Source organism: Lipophrys pholis (genome assembly GCF_963383615.2).
Source record: "Lipophrys pholis genome assembly, chromosome: 14".
In the NCBI taxonomy this organism is placed as follows: domain Eukaryota; kingdom Metazoa; phylum Chordata; class Actinopteri; order Blenniiformes; family Blenniidae; genus Lipophrys; species Lipophrys pholis.
In genome coordinates this window covers 21,557,685-21,573,639 of record NC_137633.1, presented here as the reverse complement: position 1 = coordinate 21,573,639, position 15,955 = coordinate 21,557,685, and the positions used below count along the sequence as shown (strand labels likewise).

Below are 15,955 nucleotides of genomic sequence, written 5' to 3'. Positions count from 1 at the left end.
CCGGCTCAGACAGCACCGGCTGGCTGCCAGCGGAGGAGTGGCAGGCTTAGCCTTCTCCAGAGAGACAGCTAGAGGTTGTCTCTACATGGATGGGCACTTCGCAGCTCGGCGGGGGCAGGAGGAAGGGGCAACGCAGCAGCTGCTCGGGGCATATGGGCAGAATTCATTAAGTCTGGCTAAATAAGCCAATTGTGGAGGTGGTAAAAAAAAAAAAAAAAAGAAGTGTGCATTTGTATGTCTGATAGAGAAACAGAGATCACTCACTGAATTTAAGCGCAGGGATAAGAAATTCTGCCACACACAAATATTCCGAGCACAAATATCCCGTGATAGATGCGTCCTGAGGTGTTACACCTGATGAAGTTGATTCAAGGGCTACCGGATGAAAAAACTCTGGATCTATTTGTGTTGGGCAGTGATTGAGCTGTTAGATGCATGGATCGTGTGTCCTTGAGGACTTTTGCTGTGCATCTCCAAACGTCCTGAGACTGCTCTCGGCCTGAGAAATAAACCTAATCACAATCTGTAAATGTTACAGCTGTTTCCTAATAGACCTGGCCTGACTGTGGAGGATTGCATTTATATTCACACACATGAACCAAAGACTAAACTGAATGCTGATGCACATGAGCGGCGCATGTTGAACCCGTGGAACGCTGCTCTTCCCCGGGCCCGGCTGCTCTGCAGCAGTTTGTGTTGTTAAAGAGTCAAAGAGGAAACACCTGACGTCTTGTTCATGACTTCCATCCATTCCTCTTTATCCAGTAAAAAGGTATAATGTATGCTAATCCCCCAGGTGTCAATAGGAACTCTGTTCAATGCATTTGAGATAATAGTGAAGACGGGGTTGCTCCTATCGAAGAGCTGGAAGATAAAGTCAATGGCACAGTCAATAACAATAAGGTTGTAGGCTTTAATGAGGAATGTTAATTTGAACACAATCAAGTGGATTTCAGCTTAGCTGATTATCAACCTTGGACTTGTATGAGGGTGTTGATAATGCTGCCGGTAGAAGGGGGCATTTTTATCTGCAACTGCTATTTTCAGAGGGCCTTTTTCCTTTTTTTCTGTTTTTAGAAATCACTTTGCCTTTTGGCTGTTAAAGTTAAAACTATCAAACAAAAACCTAGAGAGACAGAGTGAGACGGCACAGCACCCGAACAGAGCTTTATTTAGAAAATCCAAGACACATCGGTCATACACTTTTATAAAATATAAATTAGGTTTAACAAACAAACTAGAGGCTTGCATTTCCAGAAGAAAATGCTGGTGTGAATGCTGAAGTTTTGTTTAATTTAATCCAAAACAGTTAAAGATATCAAAAACACACATCGTAGCACTGATCTAATGAAGAAGCTGCACGTTCTGACACTTGAATGGTTCAAATCCGTTAAAGATTGCAGGAGACAAAGCGTCGGAATAATAAGAAAGATTTGGATCCCCTTCAGCATTCACACAATTAGAGTTAATATAACTGAAGTGACGTGTATTGAACCTCCACCCGTTGTTCCCACCGGAGTCCGTTCAAATCCCCCCCGTCCTCCTCATGGTACAGGAGATACAGCCGACTCTTCGCTCTCTCCTTGATCCCATTCCATCAGCAGCTCCGAGGACACCTCAGTAAACAGATGATCCCAGTCCCAGCTCACATCGTCCTGCAGAGCAAGTGCCAGACAAGAAGGATTAGAAAGGCAGAAGGTAGACAAACCAAGGAAGGAGAGCAAGGAGAGGAGAACGAGGGAAGGAGAGCAGAGGGTGTTAATGTACACATCATAAATCTTGATTACCTGGGAGAGCGAGTGGCAGCCTCCCCCGGCGCTCCAGAAACAGCTGGACAGGCCTTCGCTGGGGGCTCGCAGGCTATATTTACTAAAAACTCACTCACCTCTTTCACCTCCTGCTCCGGAGCCAGAACCTTGGTGAGGAGCTTCAAGTCGATCTCTCCGTCCTGATGAAGAGTGTAAAAGAAATCCACTGAGCCTCCACTAACAGAGGTGAAAACCACCATGAAAATAAGTGACATGAGAATAACAAAGATAAACCGACTAAAGTCTGGAAGGCAGAATAACGCTTCAGATCGTTGTCCAGATCTCTGTAGGTCATCACCCGGTTCACCTGAATGCTGGCAGAGAGACAGGAAGTCAGAAGAGTCGACAGGAAACAGGCTTGACGATATATTTCAATCCAAACAGCACATCACAGAGGGAAGGGGACTTTCGCCTCACGCATGAAGCAAGACTGAGAAGTGGCTCCAGATAAGTTTGAAGTTTATGCACAATTAAGCTCTAAGACTTCAAGCAAAGACCGCAGAGAGCAGGAGATGGTTGCCAAGTGTTAAACGCTTCAAATTGAAACCCAGCTGCTTATCTGTGGGTTGGAATTAAGTGGGGGGGCTCTGAAAGTGGACGGGGCCTAGCAGTGCATGCCAGTCCTACTTACTGCACATTACACGCTACATTGCCCCCGCAATGAGTTCAATGTGGATATTATCTCGCACAGAGAGCAAGCCCCAGCCTAATAACCTCCACCGCTGTCATAGCCTTGCTACATATTCGACACATGTCGGCGTGTCCCTCACTGCCCTGTAAATCAAAGGGCCCGGTTAGTAAGGACCCGGCTAACAGAGTTGCATAAATCACACCCAACTGTTATTTCTCCATTTCGGCCCAATAAAGCAAAGCGCTGTGCGATGGCAGCAGTGGAGGACGGGGAACGTCACAGACACTGATCCAGTGTCCAGGTTCTGGCTGTGGGGGGGGAGACGTGTGAGGGACGAGGACACACTGCCAGGAGCTTCAGGGTCTCGGTACCTCGGGGGGGCAGCGACTTGCAGAGTGAGATCTTCTTCTTGTACTTCGTCCAGGTCCGGAATCACGGGAATGTCTACAAACGGCAAACAGACACTGTCAGATCATGAGGAGGTGGAACATTTCAAGAACAGTGGACTCAGCCATTTACATACCGCTACAGAACTCCTGATGAAATACAGCAAATCCCAAGTGTGTGTGTGTGTGTGTGTGTGTGTGTGTGTGTGTGTGTGTGTGTGTGTGTGTGTGTGTGTGTGTGTGTGTGTGTGTGTGTGTGTGTGTGTGTGTGTGTGTGTGTGGCCATATCTGTGTGGCAGCCCCCCCCCCCCCCCCCTCGTGCGAGCTACATCCTCATAAGCGCTGCCCTGTCACAATAGCCATGCGGCCATGAATATTCAGGAGGCGAGGCGGCAGCTCATCCTGCTGCGAGAGGGGCGCCGGCCGGGGGCTCCCCAGAACGCACCCCCTGCTACCTTAGCATTTGGGCCCTGTCAGTGGCGCCCACCCCCAGGACCCGCGGTGGCCGGTAGGCCGACCTCCGTGTCCGCTCTGCCACTCCGACTGGGGCGGCGTCCAGCCATGTGCAAGAGTATTTGCTCGTGGGCCCATCTGTGTGGGGTCGGAAGTCACAGTGCGGCCTGGCAGGAGCCGCGGCGCCGGGAGCCGCCGGCCCGCTGCTCAAACAGTGGGAACCCACTTTAATTGGCAAAACGCAACAGGACAGAGGATGGCTCCACTCCCAAGAAGGACAGGGCAAACTTTCACAGCATTTCTGAGATTATGGCAGGGAAATAAAAGATGGACGGAAAGAGATCTGGACAGATTGTTTGGAAATGAGCTCAGGAGACACAAAAATATGCAGCATTGTGCGAAAGGTCGTGCTGAAGCTGCTTTCCTCTGCTGCAGAATTGGTTTGATATTACATGATGGCTCAGGAGCTTCATCACTCTGTGTCCCAGCTTTGGATGTGATGTGTCTTTCCTCAACAATGTTTCCTGTTGGAGGAGTGTACAGCACATCCTTATTAATTCTACAGCCGAGTGTTGACAGTGAGAGAGAGAGAGAGAGAGAGAGAGAGAGAGAGAGAGAGAGAGAGAGAGAGAGAGAGAGAGAGAGAGAGAGACTGCATGAAGAGGGTTGTCAGTAATCTCCAACCACAGTGCTGCACCCTGAGGGGAAAGTCAATAGAAGAGCTAAATAGAGGTGAGGAGATGGAAGTCTGCATCTGATGTGAGGAAATATCTTGGCATCTATGTCACCGTTCCTTCAAAAATACCCCCCTCCTCAAAGAAAAAAAAAAAAAACCTCAAGCTGACGAAAGATTGATCTCTGGTGAAGTAAAGTGACAATATTTTGGAATTTCACATCAAGTTTCAGCAGAAGCTCACGCTCTGCTGATAACTTATTTCTTTCTCGTTTTTAATTAAACCAAATTAAAAATGCCACGCTCGTTTAGCCGCTGACAAGATTCATCTGTGTTTCTGATATCCAAATAAATGCGGGCGCAGGTATTTCATATTCATGAGGCCCCGGTGACACTTTGTCCTCTCATTTACAAAGCACAGCGTTCAGCAGAATCCGTCCCCCCCGGACCCCCAATCAAATTTAATGGTCTTAGTGCAATGACATCAAAAAGCTTCGCCGTCCGGCTCTGCAAACAGCTTCCTGGGTCGACTATCTGTCCACACGGCCGCCTTTCTTTCCATTTCAGCCTGTAATGCACTATTAACACGCTGTGGAAGAGTTCACCGCGAAGCACAGGCGCGTGTTGTCTATATGCAAAGTCTATTATTAAGTGAAAAGGGGAACAACATTTTTCAAACGAGTTTCAAATTCAACCTTTCGCTGGAGGTCAAGTGGGGCATGAAGGCAGCTGCAAACAAGCCGGCGTTTTCTCCTGACGCAAAGGGCAACTCCATCAGAAGGAGTCCACATTACACACACTCACTTCCTCCGCTCGCTCAGCTGGACGCGTGTCAAGGTGGCTTTTGTCTGGCAGCGAGCAGGCCACGCATAGCCTTATTACACGCTGGCGTCCGGCTTCCTCGCTGGAGCATGTAAATATCAAAAGGGGATAATTTGCTGTGGATGTAGACACACTCCCGGCAGGCACACGCCACTCAGCGACTCTGGGGGAACTGGACGTCTCTCCACATCACTCGGGCTCCTATAATCTGCGCGGGGGTCCAGTCAAATGATTACCTCGGCACGCGGGAATCTATTTGAAAGGCTGATGGGACAATATTCGACACATCGTGGTCTGAGGGCGAGACGGTGAGACATGAAACAGACGAGTGTGTTTGTGATACTGCTGCTATTTTAAGTGGCCAGCAGGAAGCAGTGGGGGCAGCTGATAGGGAGAAGGGAGCAGGGGGGACGGGGGGGGGGGGGGGCGAGCCCCTCTCTGCGCTCGGAGCCCGTGGACATCAGGGATAAGGGTGGGGACATAATCAAGATCGCAGGGGCTATCTCACTAACCCTCAGCACTGTAATTTCCACTGCCCCTGCCTCCAGCGCTGTATTAAGAGGTCTCCCTCCACACAGTAATCATCTTTCCGGCGGCATTAACCGCAAGAACACCAAACCTGTGGACACACTGTGTGCGAGGCATTTCAGCCACTCTGCTAAAAACAACTGAATTAATCTAACCATTCAACACAAGCCGGCACTTTATCTTCACCATTCATTTTCATCAGAAAATCCCACCATCCTTTATCAGGAATACTTTTTAAAATGTTGTGAAAATACAAAGGATGAGGAAAATACAGTCACAATGAATTAAAAATTTGTGTTTAAAATGTCATGAGAATTTGATAAAATTTATATTCTTTAGAAGTTCACAGAAAAATCCTGACTAGTTGAATATTTCATTAAATGAACAATGTGACCTTGAGGGGATTTTTGGGGAAAAAAAAACTAAAAATGGCTTGAAAATTAATCATTCAAATTTCAACTAGATATAAAATACATGAGGTTTTCTTTAAGTTTAAGTATAAATCATTCTTATTTATTAATTTTCTGATTATTTTTAATTTCCAACAGATGGGCTCTAGTTATGATCTTATTGGTATTTATCTAAATTATTTCTGCACTCTCCTTCAATATCTGTGAAGCCGGCAGTATGCTGGCTGAAACAATCCTCTTTATTTCTGCCTGCTTTGCACTGCACAATTAAACGATTACCTTGGACAGCAGGTTGCTGGAACGCCCCCCCCCCCCCCCGCCTCAGTCCTTGCATTGTTTGTAGTGAGCAGTTGAGCCCCGAGGTCACTCAGTCAAAGCAGCACTTTTACCTCTGGATCTGTATTCAGCAGCGCCAGTTTGAGGGTCTGTGTGTTCGTTTGTTGCCGACTGCATTGTGCTTGAACACTCCAGCCATCAGCTACAGATCCAACGTTAATGAATAAACACATCCTCATGTTCATCAGAAGCCTTGCGTTCACACATTGGCGGTCCAGCGCTTGAATCCGAGGAGAAATATGACTCGAACATCAGTGAGAAGTGATGATCTGACTGCCTGCTTATCTGCTCTACTTTCAGAGGATAAATGTGGTGAGGAGACACCGGAGGACTCCTTTTGCCCGTGAGGAGGCGCAGGGCAGAGCTGGGGACTGCAAGGGTGCTCTTACCTCCTTCATCATCTGATCCCTGGGGAGTTTGTGGTCGCAGGCGGCGGCTACAAAAACAGGAAGTGTGAGAGTATGAATTATTTAATGCCTTGAAAACCCAAGCTGACAGTGATGTCATCACGGGGAGTGAGCGGGTCGGCCACTAGGACCTCACTGGTTGTGTTTTTTTCTCAGGGAAAGCAGGAGACTCGCTTGCTTTACTTGTGTCGGACTCAAACTTTGGAACAAAATGCTGTATGCTGTATGAGTGACCGGCCTGCCAGGCCCCAACAAGATCACCTCTAAGGCTCTGGTGCAAACACCCCCAGCTGGAGGCAGGTTGAATAAGTATTAGTGAGACGAGAGCTCTTTGACAGAAGCACAACAAAAGAGATTCTTCTTCACATAAAGCTCCTGTCTCGCTGCAGCCGTACAGGCTCCAGCTGCGATGACGAGTAAAGCCTGCGTCCTCTAGCTGCCTCTCCTCATGCTGATGTCTATTCTAGTCACAAAATGATGAGAGGAAGGGTAACGGGAGCAAGAAAAAAAAAAAAAAACTTGAATAACAAGAAAACAGCAATAAAAGTGGCGGCAACACAGTCACGCTGTTGTTTTTAATCTTGTTAAGTGATTGTTCTTGAAAGGCAAGGGTTAGTTGCAAGCAAGGACGATCTGAAAGTGCAGCATCTTTCCCACTTTAAACACAAACATTTAACTATCATGCAACAGTGAAATATCAATGTGGCGTCTGAGGTGACTTACTCTTCCAGGTCCTCCGCTGCAGGCCTTCTCGAAGATCTGTACACGAGAAGAGAGAACAACTTGTCAGGCGCTGGCTTTCAAAACAACAACAATCTAAAAACAGAAACACATCATCTATATGGTACTTAATAGCTGCAACGGACGCAGCTTCTCCTCCTCGTTTCCTGCTGGATTTAGCATCTATTTCCAGATTTCTTTTCATTTACTCAGCCCAGCTTGACGAGAGCCTAACCCACACAATACTGTGCTTCACACTTCTTTACCTTAACTCAGCATTTCTACCACAGACTTTTTTTTCGGGAAAGATCACACCTGATGTCAAGGATGGACAGAAATACAAACATACTGCTGAAATAAATACCAACAAACACATACAAGTACAAAAAAAAAGCATGTTTTTGTTAATTTAGTAAGTGATTTTATAAGTGTCTGATGTTTTCTTGATGGCTCTGAATCATTGATCTCCTGGTTGAGTACTGCCCCCTACTGGTTCTAAAAGGAACACATCCTCTGCTGCCACACTTTTCAGTCAATTGACGCTATCAAAACTCAAGAGCAAAATCTCCTAGAATCATCAAATTCACGAGTATTTACCTCAAACAAGATTTACAAGAGAACTAAGTCCACATTCAAACATGATGAGACAATGAGAAGTTTTCTCTCCTTAACATCTCAAGTGGATTCTTCTTTTTTTTTCTCTTTCTATCACTGCTTTTTTCTGTTGAACGATACATTATGTTGAACCCTCTAATACCGGTATCAAACAGTGGTATGTCCAGTTCAACATTACACCTCAAGCCTCGACTGGTCCTCGACTGGTCCTTCTGGAATATAGAGACAGGATGAGTCTGGGTCACTCCCAGTCCAGACTGAGTCCACGCCAACAGGGTGTGAAGGTGCAGGAGCCCACCCAGGCAGAGCGGGGAGGAGAAGAGAGGAGAGTGGAGGAGAGGAGCAGTGGGAGCCTACCTGCCTGCCCTTGGACTGTGTCCTGTCTGGGGGGGCGGGGGTGGCGACACTTAAGACACATTACAGACCCTTTGATTAAGACTCATGTAAGGCAAAGCGATAGACATGGTAAAACTGTCTGGAAAAAGTTGTTAGGGATAAAATATATTGTGACAACCTGGTTTCAAAGGTTCATCAATAAACTGACAGATCATTTAGTGTCAATTAGAAGTGATAGATCGACAAATCCAGGGATTTCTGCGCTGGGATTAGTGGGAGGAGGGCAGTGGTGATTGAGCATGAGGGGTGACATTGAAGGGAAAAGTCCTTGCTGGTTCCAGGGGGGACCATTACTTACTTTGTTTCAGAGAGGATCAATGCACGTGCAAGCCCTTTTTACACCTCCTGTATTTCAATCACTCTGAGACCCAGAATCAAGTCGGGCTACGCAGAAGCGGAGAAGCGACACGCTGACCTTCTGCGAGAGGAGTAACGTCTATTGAGTTTGCTGTTTTTCTTGCATTGCACTAACGGTGCAGCAAACTACGCAAATAAGCGCAATTGACTCCGCCTGTTCACTTCAATGCATCTCCTATACTCAGACCTCCACTGAGGCTGGTGGAGAGAAGCACAGTAGCAGGTGGGGGGAAAGAAAAAGAAACCCTGCTAGACAGTATATTAAAACATCCCATGCTCAGTCAGTCATGTACAGTATTGAGATTTAGATTTGTTAGTTGTAGATGAAAGCTTTTTTTTTCGGTCACATGCCTTCCATCTGTTCTGGGTTTCTCATGAATTCTCCATGTTGCGCTCCCCGTGTAAAGAGCAAACTGCACTGGTAAGGGGTGATTAAGTGGCTTGAACCCCTGTGATGAAGTGGCGAGCTGACTAACAGTGCCCTCCTGTGGCTGATGCATTAACCATGTCAATTACCGCCTTGCTCGCAGATGAAGACGAATGGAGAGTTGCCTGCTCGGACAGGCTCCCTCTAACCTTGTTGATTCACAGCCTGAGTGCCAAATATTCACTGATAAATAAGCTCATTCAACAGCATGAGAGTTCATTAATAACACATAACACGGGACCGGGCTTCCAGAGAGGAGGGAGGGAGGGAGGGAGGGATGGAGGGAGGGAGGGAGGGAGGGAGGGGAGGTAAAGTTACTCACTTGGCAGAGCCAGACCCCGAGCTCTCTTCCGCCCAGCCACCCTGCCGTCGTGTTGGTTTAGGAGGAGGGCCCTGGAAGAGGAAAGGACTCCATCAGCAAACAGCTTCAATGAAAGTCTTCTCACTCACACGGAGGATGATGAAACGTCTTTCCACCAACACAAAGTTTTCCTCTTTGTGAATGAAGCACAAACTACAATATGACAGAACTGAAGATTTCATCACAATCATCGGACTGATGTGTGACATCAGAAGATATTAGACATAAGGTTGTGCTTCATGACAGCAAGAAGATGAACAAGAAGAAAAAGAGACAAAAGAAGTTTTTGAAGAGAAACTTGCCAGTAGAGGGCGCTCTTCTACAGCTGAAATCAAGAAACCCAACAGGAAAAAAGCAGATCCCAAGTCTTATCAAAGGCGTCAAAAACTAAGATGAATTGTCTTGTTTAAGGTGTTTGACACATCAGCATCAGAACTCTGGTCTGACTTGTTAAGCTTTCTAGTTTGTGGTAAACAAGACTTATATTTACATCAAAGTGTCAACAACACATGCTGGTTCGCATTGTTTATTGTGGTTTGCCTATTCGCAGCCTCCGGACGTATGGTGTGGAGTGTGGGAACTAAGTCCGAGCTTAAAATAGACTGAGGGGAAAAAAATGACCCTCTCACTCTGTAATTCTTTGATTCTGAAAATAGTAAAATGGGTATGCATGTTGATGCAGGGACTGGGACCCTGAGACCAGCGGCTGAATGAATGAATGAATTCCTCAGAGTGCTGGGCACTAGACAAATGAATCATAGAAGAAAGAAAAAAAGAAAAGGGAGAGCGGGACAACATTTCTCATTACTAAATTGGGTCTGCAAAGGACAAAGTGTTCATGAAGAATTTCTTTCATTTACGATGGAAGAGGAAATAATCTTTCATGGCTGGTTCCTTTTCCGAAGCCATTTATAAATCTGAATGTCACCATTAAGCGGGGGGGATTGGAGGGGGGGGGGGGGGGGGGGGGGGTTCCGCTCTGCCCGTACATTACCATTAAACAAGGGAGCTGAAGCTGAACGAGCTCCCTTAACTTTGTGTAATTAGTAACTGTCTCTTTAACAAGAGCAGAAAGGATTAGAATAATGGCAATCAAAGCTTTGTGAGCAACGTTACAGGATTCCTTCCAGTGGTGGGAAATCCTCCTGTCAATGACTTGTTTTCCTGGGAGACAAGACAATAAGGTCAGGTGTCCTGGAGAGTCCTACTTTTCTTATCTGACGGCTATTTCACTCAACAAGAATGGAGAGGATCAGACGCGTCCTGAGAAACAAAACAAGCCGGAGTGCCCGCTCCTTCATGACCAAATATGCACCTCACCGTTGTCGTCAAATAGTTATGGCTATTAAGGCAATTAGTAGAGGCCTCATGGCTTCTAATTTAGTATTCCTCGATGGTCTCTGGGGGTGAAGGAAGTCTGGTGGCCAAACCTCGGGACGCCATTACAGCAACCGAGTCTTTGTTTAGAAGGACGTCAGGAATGTGGCCAATCAGTCGGGTATTTTAGGAAGAAGAGGACAGAGTTGATAAACGAAGACCGCACACACGCACACGCACACGCACACACGCACACGCACACGCACACACGCACACACACACACCAACAAAAAAAGGAGAAATAGTCCGCCCAGTCGCACGACACTCCAGAAAAATGTATTGCATGTGCACAGGAGGTCAGGAAGGGCGCGAGAATACTGGTTCATAACATCACAGCAGTTGGCCTAATTTGGGAAGATTAGCCTAAAGCAAAAGCATTGCTGGAATTTTTTTCGTTGGGAATGTTGGCTGATTGTTCGCCAGACCAGGAGACGCGACTGATTCCTTGAATGCCAAGGATAGTGGAGCGAGTAGTTGTATTTCAACGGCTACTTCCAATATGAATGTACCATCAGGGCCGTGAGGATTTGGACAGAGAAACCGTGTTCAGCGTTTAGGCTTTCTACACCATCACGCCAAACTCAAAATGAAAGGATATGAGCTTCAAGTGCAGACTTTAAGCTTTATTTGAGAATATTTATATCTAAATGAGGTGAATAGAGCAGGAATTACAAAGCGTCCTATGTAACATCTCTGAAGACGTGAGGCTCACTGACTGGGGGATCGGTGGTCTCCAGTCAGCCGAGGCCTCGGACCCTGACTCGACTCTCTGCTCCTTACCTTTTGATCGATATTTGATTTGTCAGACTTGTTCTGTATAATCAGCATTTATCAGCAGTTACTGATGAAGAATTTAGTTTTTTACTGTGAGATAAAAAGTGTTTGGGTTTTTTTGCTCCTGTAGTTTTAGATCAGTCTTAATGAATTTGGTTTTCAGTTTGATTCATAGTATTCACTTCTTTTGTTACCTGAAGGACGTGTGATAGCAAATGTTTTGTGTTCTTTTTTTATATCTTTTTAAGGTTGAGTTAGTTTGTGGTTATCTAGTTGAGCGTTGGTTTTTTGGCCTTTGATCCATCCTGAAGTTTTGCCGATTCAGTTTTTTTAGTTGCTTTTCAATGGGTGATTTAAGATATTTGGAAGATAACATGTGTTGTTGTTTGTAGAAAATGTAAAAATTCACAACACACTCTCTGATGGGATAGTTTGGATTTTTAAGTCTCATAATTGTTTTTTCTTATAGTCGCAGCTCTTTGGATTTTATATTGAAAGGTTGAACTCACCAGATCCCAAGTACAAATTTCGCCCTTGAAATGAACTCAATCGTGCTCCCTTTGTAAATTAAATAATGACGGGACGACACACATCTCGAAAGTCTACAATTACATCTTTATCTTGTGGGGCTGCACAGAACTGAGATGCTGATTTCTAAATATTTACAGACCTGGATATTCCAATACATTTTGAGTCAGACTATTCACGCCTACACAGTCAATGTGATCAAACTATTTGAAGGCTTTGTGGATTTGTAGAAGCAATTCAAGGATTTAATGCGAGCATATAAGAAACAGGGTACTACTGCTGCCATTTGCGCGCCTCAGACATGACATCACCTGCAGATTAAGGACTTCATTAGAATGTATATTAAATCTTTTTATCAGCCAGGTTCCACTATGGGGGCTGTAAGTTGAGTTATCAAACTGTTCAACAGTAGCTGCTGCTACAGAACCTATGTGATGACATTAAAGAGAATAGAAGTGATATCTGGAACAGGACCGGAACAAGCCATGCAAATGTGTTCTTATGATCATGCCACCTACCTCATCATCATCCTGTAATACATGCATGAGATAAAAGGAAAATGCACACTCATGAAGCCCTTCATAAAGTTTGATTGTAACAGGTGGTTTAGCCTCGATTCCCCCACCATCACTTACATCTCCCCCCGATGCAGAAGTGGAGGACTTCCTTGTGTAGCGAGAGTCTTCCAAAGAGGACTGGTCGGCCGCAAGGCGAGCTCTGCGGCCAGATTTGGCCACCTGAAAAAAAAGAACATATTTTTTAACGTGGTGTGTATATATATCATATATATATCACACTTCAAAGCTCCAAGACAATTTTCTACAATGATGTGCAACCTTTTGAAGTGAATCATCGCAGAAAAAATCACAATAGGATGTGACCACCGTTTGCTTTCAAAGCAGAATCCGTTCTTCTTAAATCCTTCTGTCGCTTCAAACCTCCACAGATCTGATTGTGTTCAGATCAGAGCTTGATGGGGGCCAAACCAAATACTTTTTATGTATTTCAAACACTGGCTCAATGTTTAAGCTTGTTTAAACAACAGTCAGAACATTGCTGCTGGTATTCCATGATGAATAAGTAGCCATAATCAAACCAGCCTAAAATGTTTTGCATAACTTGACATGTGTACTAAATTTGAATTCAAGGTAGACTGGAGAAAAGATACCCTGGGGATTCTTTTTTAGGATTACTGTAACAACGGGTGACCTGGTTGGAAGTGTCCCAGACAGAGAGAAGAACCAATTCAGAGCAGCAAGACAATGATCATCCAGGGTCTTAATCTCAAACTGCTGGTACAAATGTCTTTCAAATGGAGGCTTTTATTCTACCACATGAAATACTCTGCGTACATCTGCCACCTTTTGAAGCAAGGCAAAGGAAAGCCAAGGCAATTGTATTTCTGTCGCACCATTCCAGCACGAGGCCTTTCACAGGCATTTCACATTAAAGCAAGTCGATTAGGAATCTTAACCTTCAGTGATCAAGATTATGAAAAACATTAAAACAAAGTGATTAAAAAGGCATACAAAAGGAGAAGGAACAAAGTAAAAACTTCATGAAAATAAATGTAATAAAATAAGTAAAATCTATTGTTTAATGAAAATCATGTGCAAATACGAGGATTTTAAGTGAGTCTGTCAGCAGGACGTTTGTTCCACAGGAAAAGAGCTGCTTCATCTTGTATCTTCTGACTCGAGGAACATTTAGTAAACCTCTTCCTGACAACCCCAGGGGTCTGAATGTTTCCTATTCTACTAGTTAATCTGAGATGTATTTAGGCCAGAGACCACTCAAAGCTTTATAGACCAGAAGAGATATTTTGAAGTGGATCCTATGACCCAGTGCAGAGATTGAAGCTCAGGTGTAACCTGCTCTGGATGAGCAGCAGCTGTCCAACAAGCACAACATGCTTTCTTCAAATATCGCAATCCTCCACTTCTGGGAAGTCCAAGCAATGACTTTGTCTGTGTGACATCAGTCATGTAGTTATGTGCTCATCTGGCAGTTATCATTGCAAGACAACCATGGGACTGACATAGCAGAAAAGGTCCTGTAGTTTATAAATTGACTTCGAAAGTGATAAAAAGAATCAGAGAGGGACTTTACACGTTGCAGGGAATTTAGCCCAGCATGGTTCATTGTTTACACAACGTTAGTTAGATTCTGACAAACTTAAACGTCAATGCTTCATCTATTTAAAGTGACCTGCATTTGTATTTCTGTTCTACTAATTTAACACTGAAACATCTTTCTCAGTGAATTGCTTCGGTCTGAGACTTACGCAGAGCTAATGGCTAACTCGTTAGCATGAGCCCCCCATGCGCTGTTAAAGTGTCGCTCTGAGCCGCTTTCAGACCAAGCAGGGTTAACGTTTCTTCTGCAAATGAGCTCGTAGTAAACAACGTGCGTCTCACACGAGTCACTCACGTGTTTTACCGTCGCACCCTCCCCGTTTCTGAAGCTATCGTCCATGTCTCTCCTTCTTCCTCCGGGCGGTCAGCGTCTTCCGGGATGTCAACAAGCGTCACGTAGCAACGCTCTCCATGGCAACGCCAATCAGAAAGTGAGCGCGTGGGAACGTGCTCAGCGTGAACACAGCCATGCAAGCAGGACGCAACTTAATTAACAATGATTAGATTAGATTATATTTAACCTATAAATGTGGTTCTATTTCTAGTGCGACGGAAAAAATTTATTCTTTAAAGGTGCTAATCATCTCCTTCAAGCTTATACAAATTATTATTATTATTAGTATTATTATTATTATTATTATTATTATTATTATTATTATTATTTGTATTATTATTATTATTATTATTATCCTATAAGTATATTCAGACTGAATATTGATATGTTTTGGACTTATTATGCATTAATAAACAGTAAAGCCTTTTTTTTTAACCATTGCCAACGAACCCTGGAGCGCACATTATATTCTTCTTCTTCTTCTTTTGGGTTTAACCACAGTTTTGGCAAAAACTGCATGTATTTATATAAAGCGGATGGGAGAGGTACCTCATGGAGGAGGTAAAAGGAGATTAAAGAAGATCAGTATCTTGCTGTCATGGACGTGTAAAAAAAAATTTCACCCGAATTGCATAAAATCTCCAGGGATGGTTTGTCATCACCCAATCAATTTTGGGGTGTTGATGGCAAACTGTTTCCAAATAAATCCCCCAAAAACTGCAAACAAATGTCCCATACAAAGCAGATGGAAAAGGCACCTCGTAGAGGAGATCGAAAGAGAACAGCATCTGTTGCCATGGACGTGATGAAAACTATTCAGCTGATTTACATGAAATGTTCTGGTCAAGCTCGAGGTCACAAAATGGTCTAAAACATATTTTTGTCATAACGCTGTCAGTTTAAATCCAGTTGATATCAAACCAATGCCAAAATGTTCCATTTTCAATGTTCTATCCTCTGACATGCCACATGATGCTGTGACGTCATTACTCTGGTTAGGGTCAAATGTCAGGAGGGTGACATGGAAATTATAAAATGTGTGTACACCTGTGTCAAACAGTGATAACATGAAGCAGTTCAAACAAATGATGGTGGATCAAATAACCTTGTTATCCATTGGTGTCCATGGTGACAAATGTGGCGTTGGTAAAGGTATGCACTGTACCGAGTGCCCATTCTAGTTGTTGTTTTGTTATTTAATGATTCAGTTTATACACTAGAAAAATCTAAAAAAACAGATTCTGTAAATATTCTATTTCATATGGGTATATCTTACATTTTCTTCCATTATCAGCTTGAGGCTATAAACATTATAATGACAAGAAATTTTAAGACACTATATCATAAAGCTGGTGTCGCTCAGGCCTGCTGTCTGGTGAGTATTATCTTTTCAGTCTGAAGTGTGGCTGCTGTGTATATTTCTGACCGCTAGATGTCAGCGTTGCGCATGTTTTAGGTCATTGAACAGTAGCGGGGT

The 15,955-nt window shown here is 44.4% G+C and overlaps 1 protein-coding gene across 3 annotated transcripts; it reads right to left on the bottom strand.

Moving 5' to 3' along the window:
- Nucleotides 1-894: 894 nt before the first annotated feature.
- ift43 (intraflagellar transport 43 homolog (Chlamydomonas)) lies at nucleotides 895-14,542 on the bottom strand. 3 transcript variants are annotated; one of them, XM_080480056.1, is made up of 9 exons: nucleotides 14,440-14,542; nucleotides 12,645-12,746; nucleotides 9,292-9,362; nucleotides 7,178-7,213; nucleotides 6,437-6,483; nucleotides 2,811-2,883; nucleotides 2,047-2,122; nucleotides 1,886-1,948; nucleotides 895-1,655 (listed from the first exon to the last, which is right to left on the bottom strand). In XM_080480056.1, exons 1-9 carry the CDS (start codon nucleotides 14,482-14,484, stop codon nucleotides 1,545-1,547), a joined length of 624 nt encoding a protein of 207 aa, XP_080336182.1. In that variant the 5' UTR covers nucleotides 14,485-14,542; the 3' UTR covers nucleotides 895-1,544. The 3 variants fall into 3 exon arrangements, 2 of the variants coding, with proteins under 2 accessions (XP_080336182.1, XP_080336183.1); XR_013935987.1 differs by having other exon boundaries at nucleotides 1,142-1,655; nucleotides 2,647-2,883; nucleotides 14,440-14,531; XM_080480057.1 differs by having other exon boundaries at nucleotides 1,142-1,655; nucleotides 1,788-1,948; nucleotides 14,440-14,531.
- Between the last annotated feature and the right edge of the window lie 1,413 nt (nucleotides 14,543-15,955).

Coding starts and splice junctions, on each gene's coding strand:
- ift43 (XM_080480056.1), bottom strand. CDS start 14,484: ATGGACGATAGCTTCAGAAACGGGGAGGGTGCGACGGTAAAACAC. Junction 9,363..12,644: donor CTTCTGCATCGGGGGGAGAT/GTAAGTGATGGT, acceptor TTCCTCTTCCAG/GGCCCTCCTCCTAAACCAAC. Junction 6,484..7,177: donor GCAGCGGAGGACCTGGAAGA/GTAAGTCACCTC, acceptor CTGTTTTTGTAG/CCGCCGCCTGCGACCACAAA.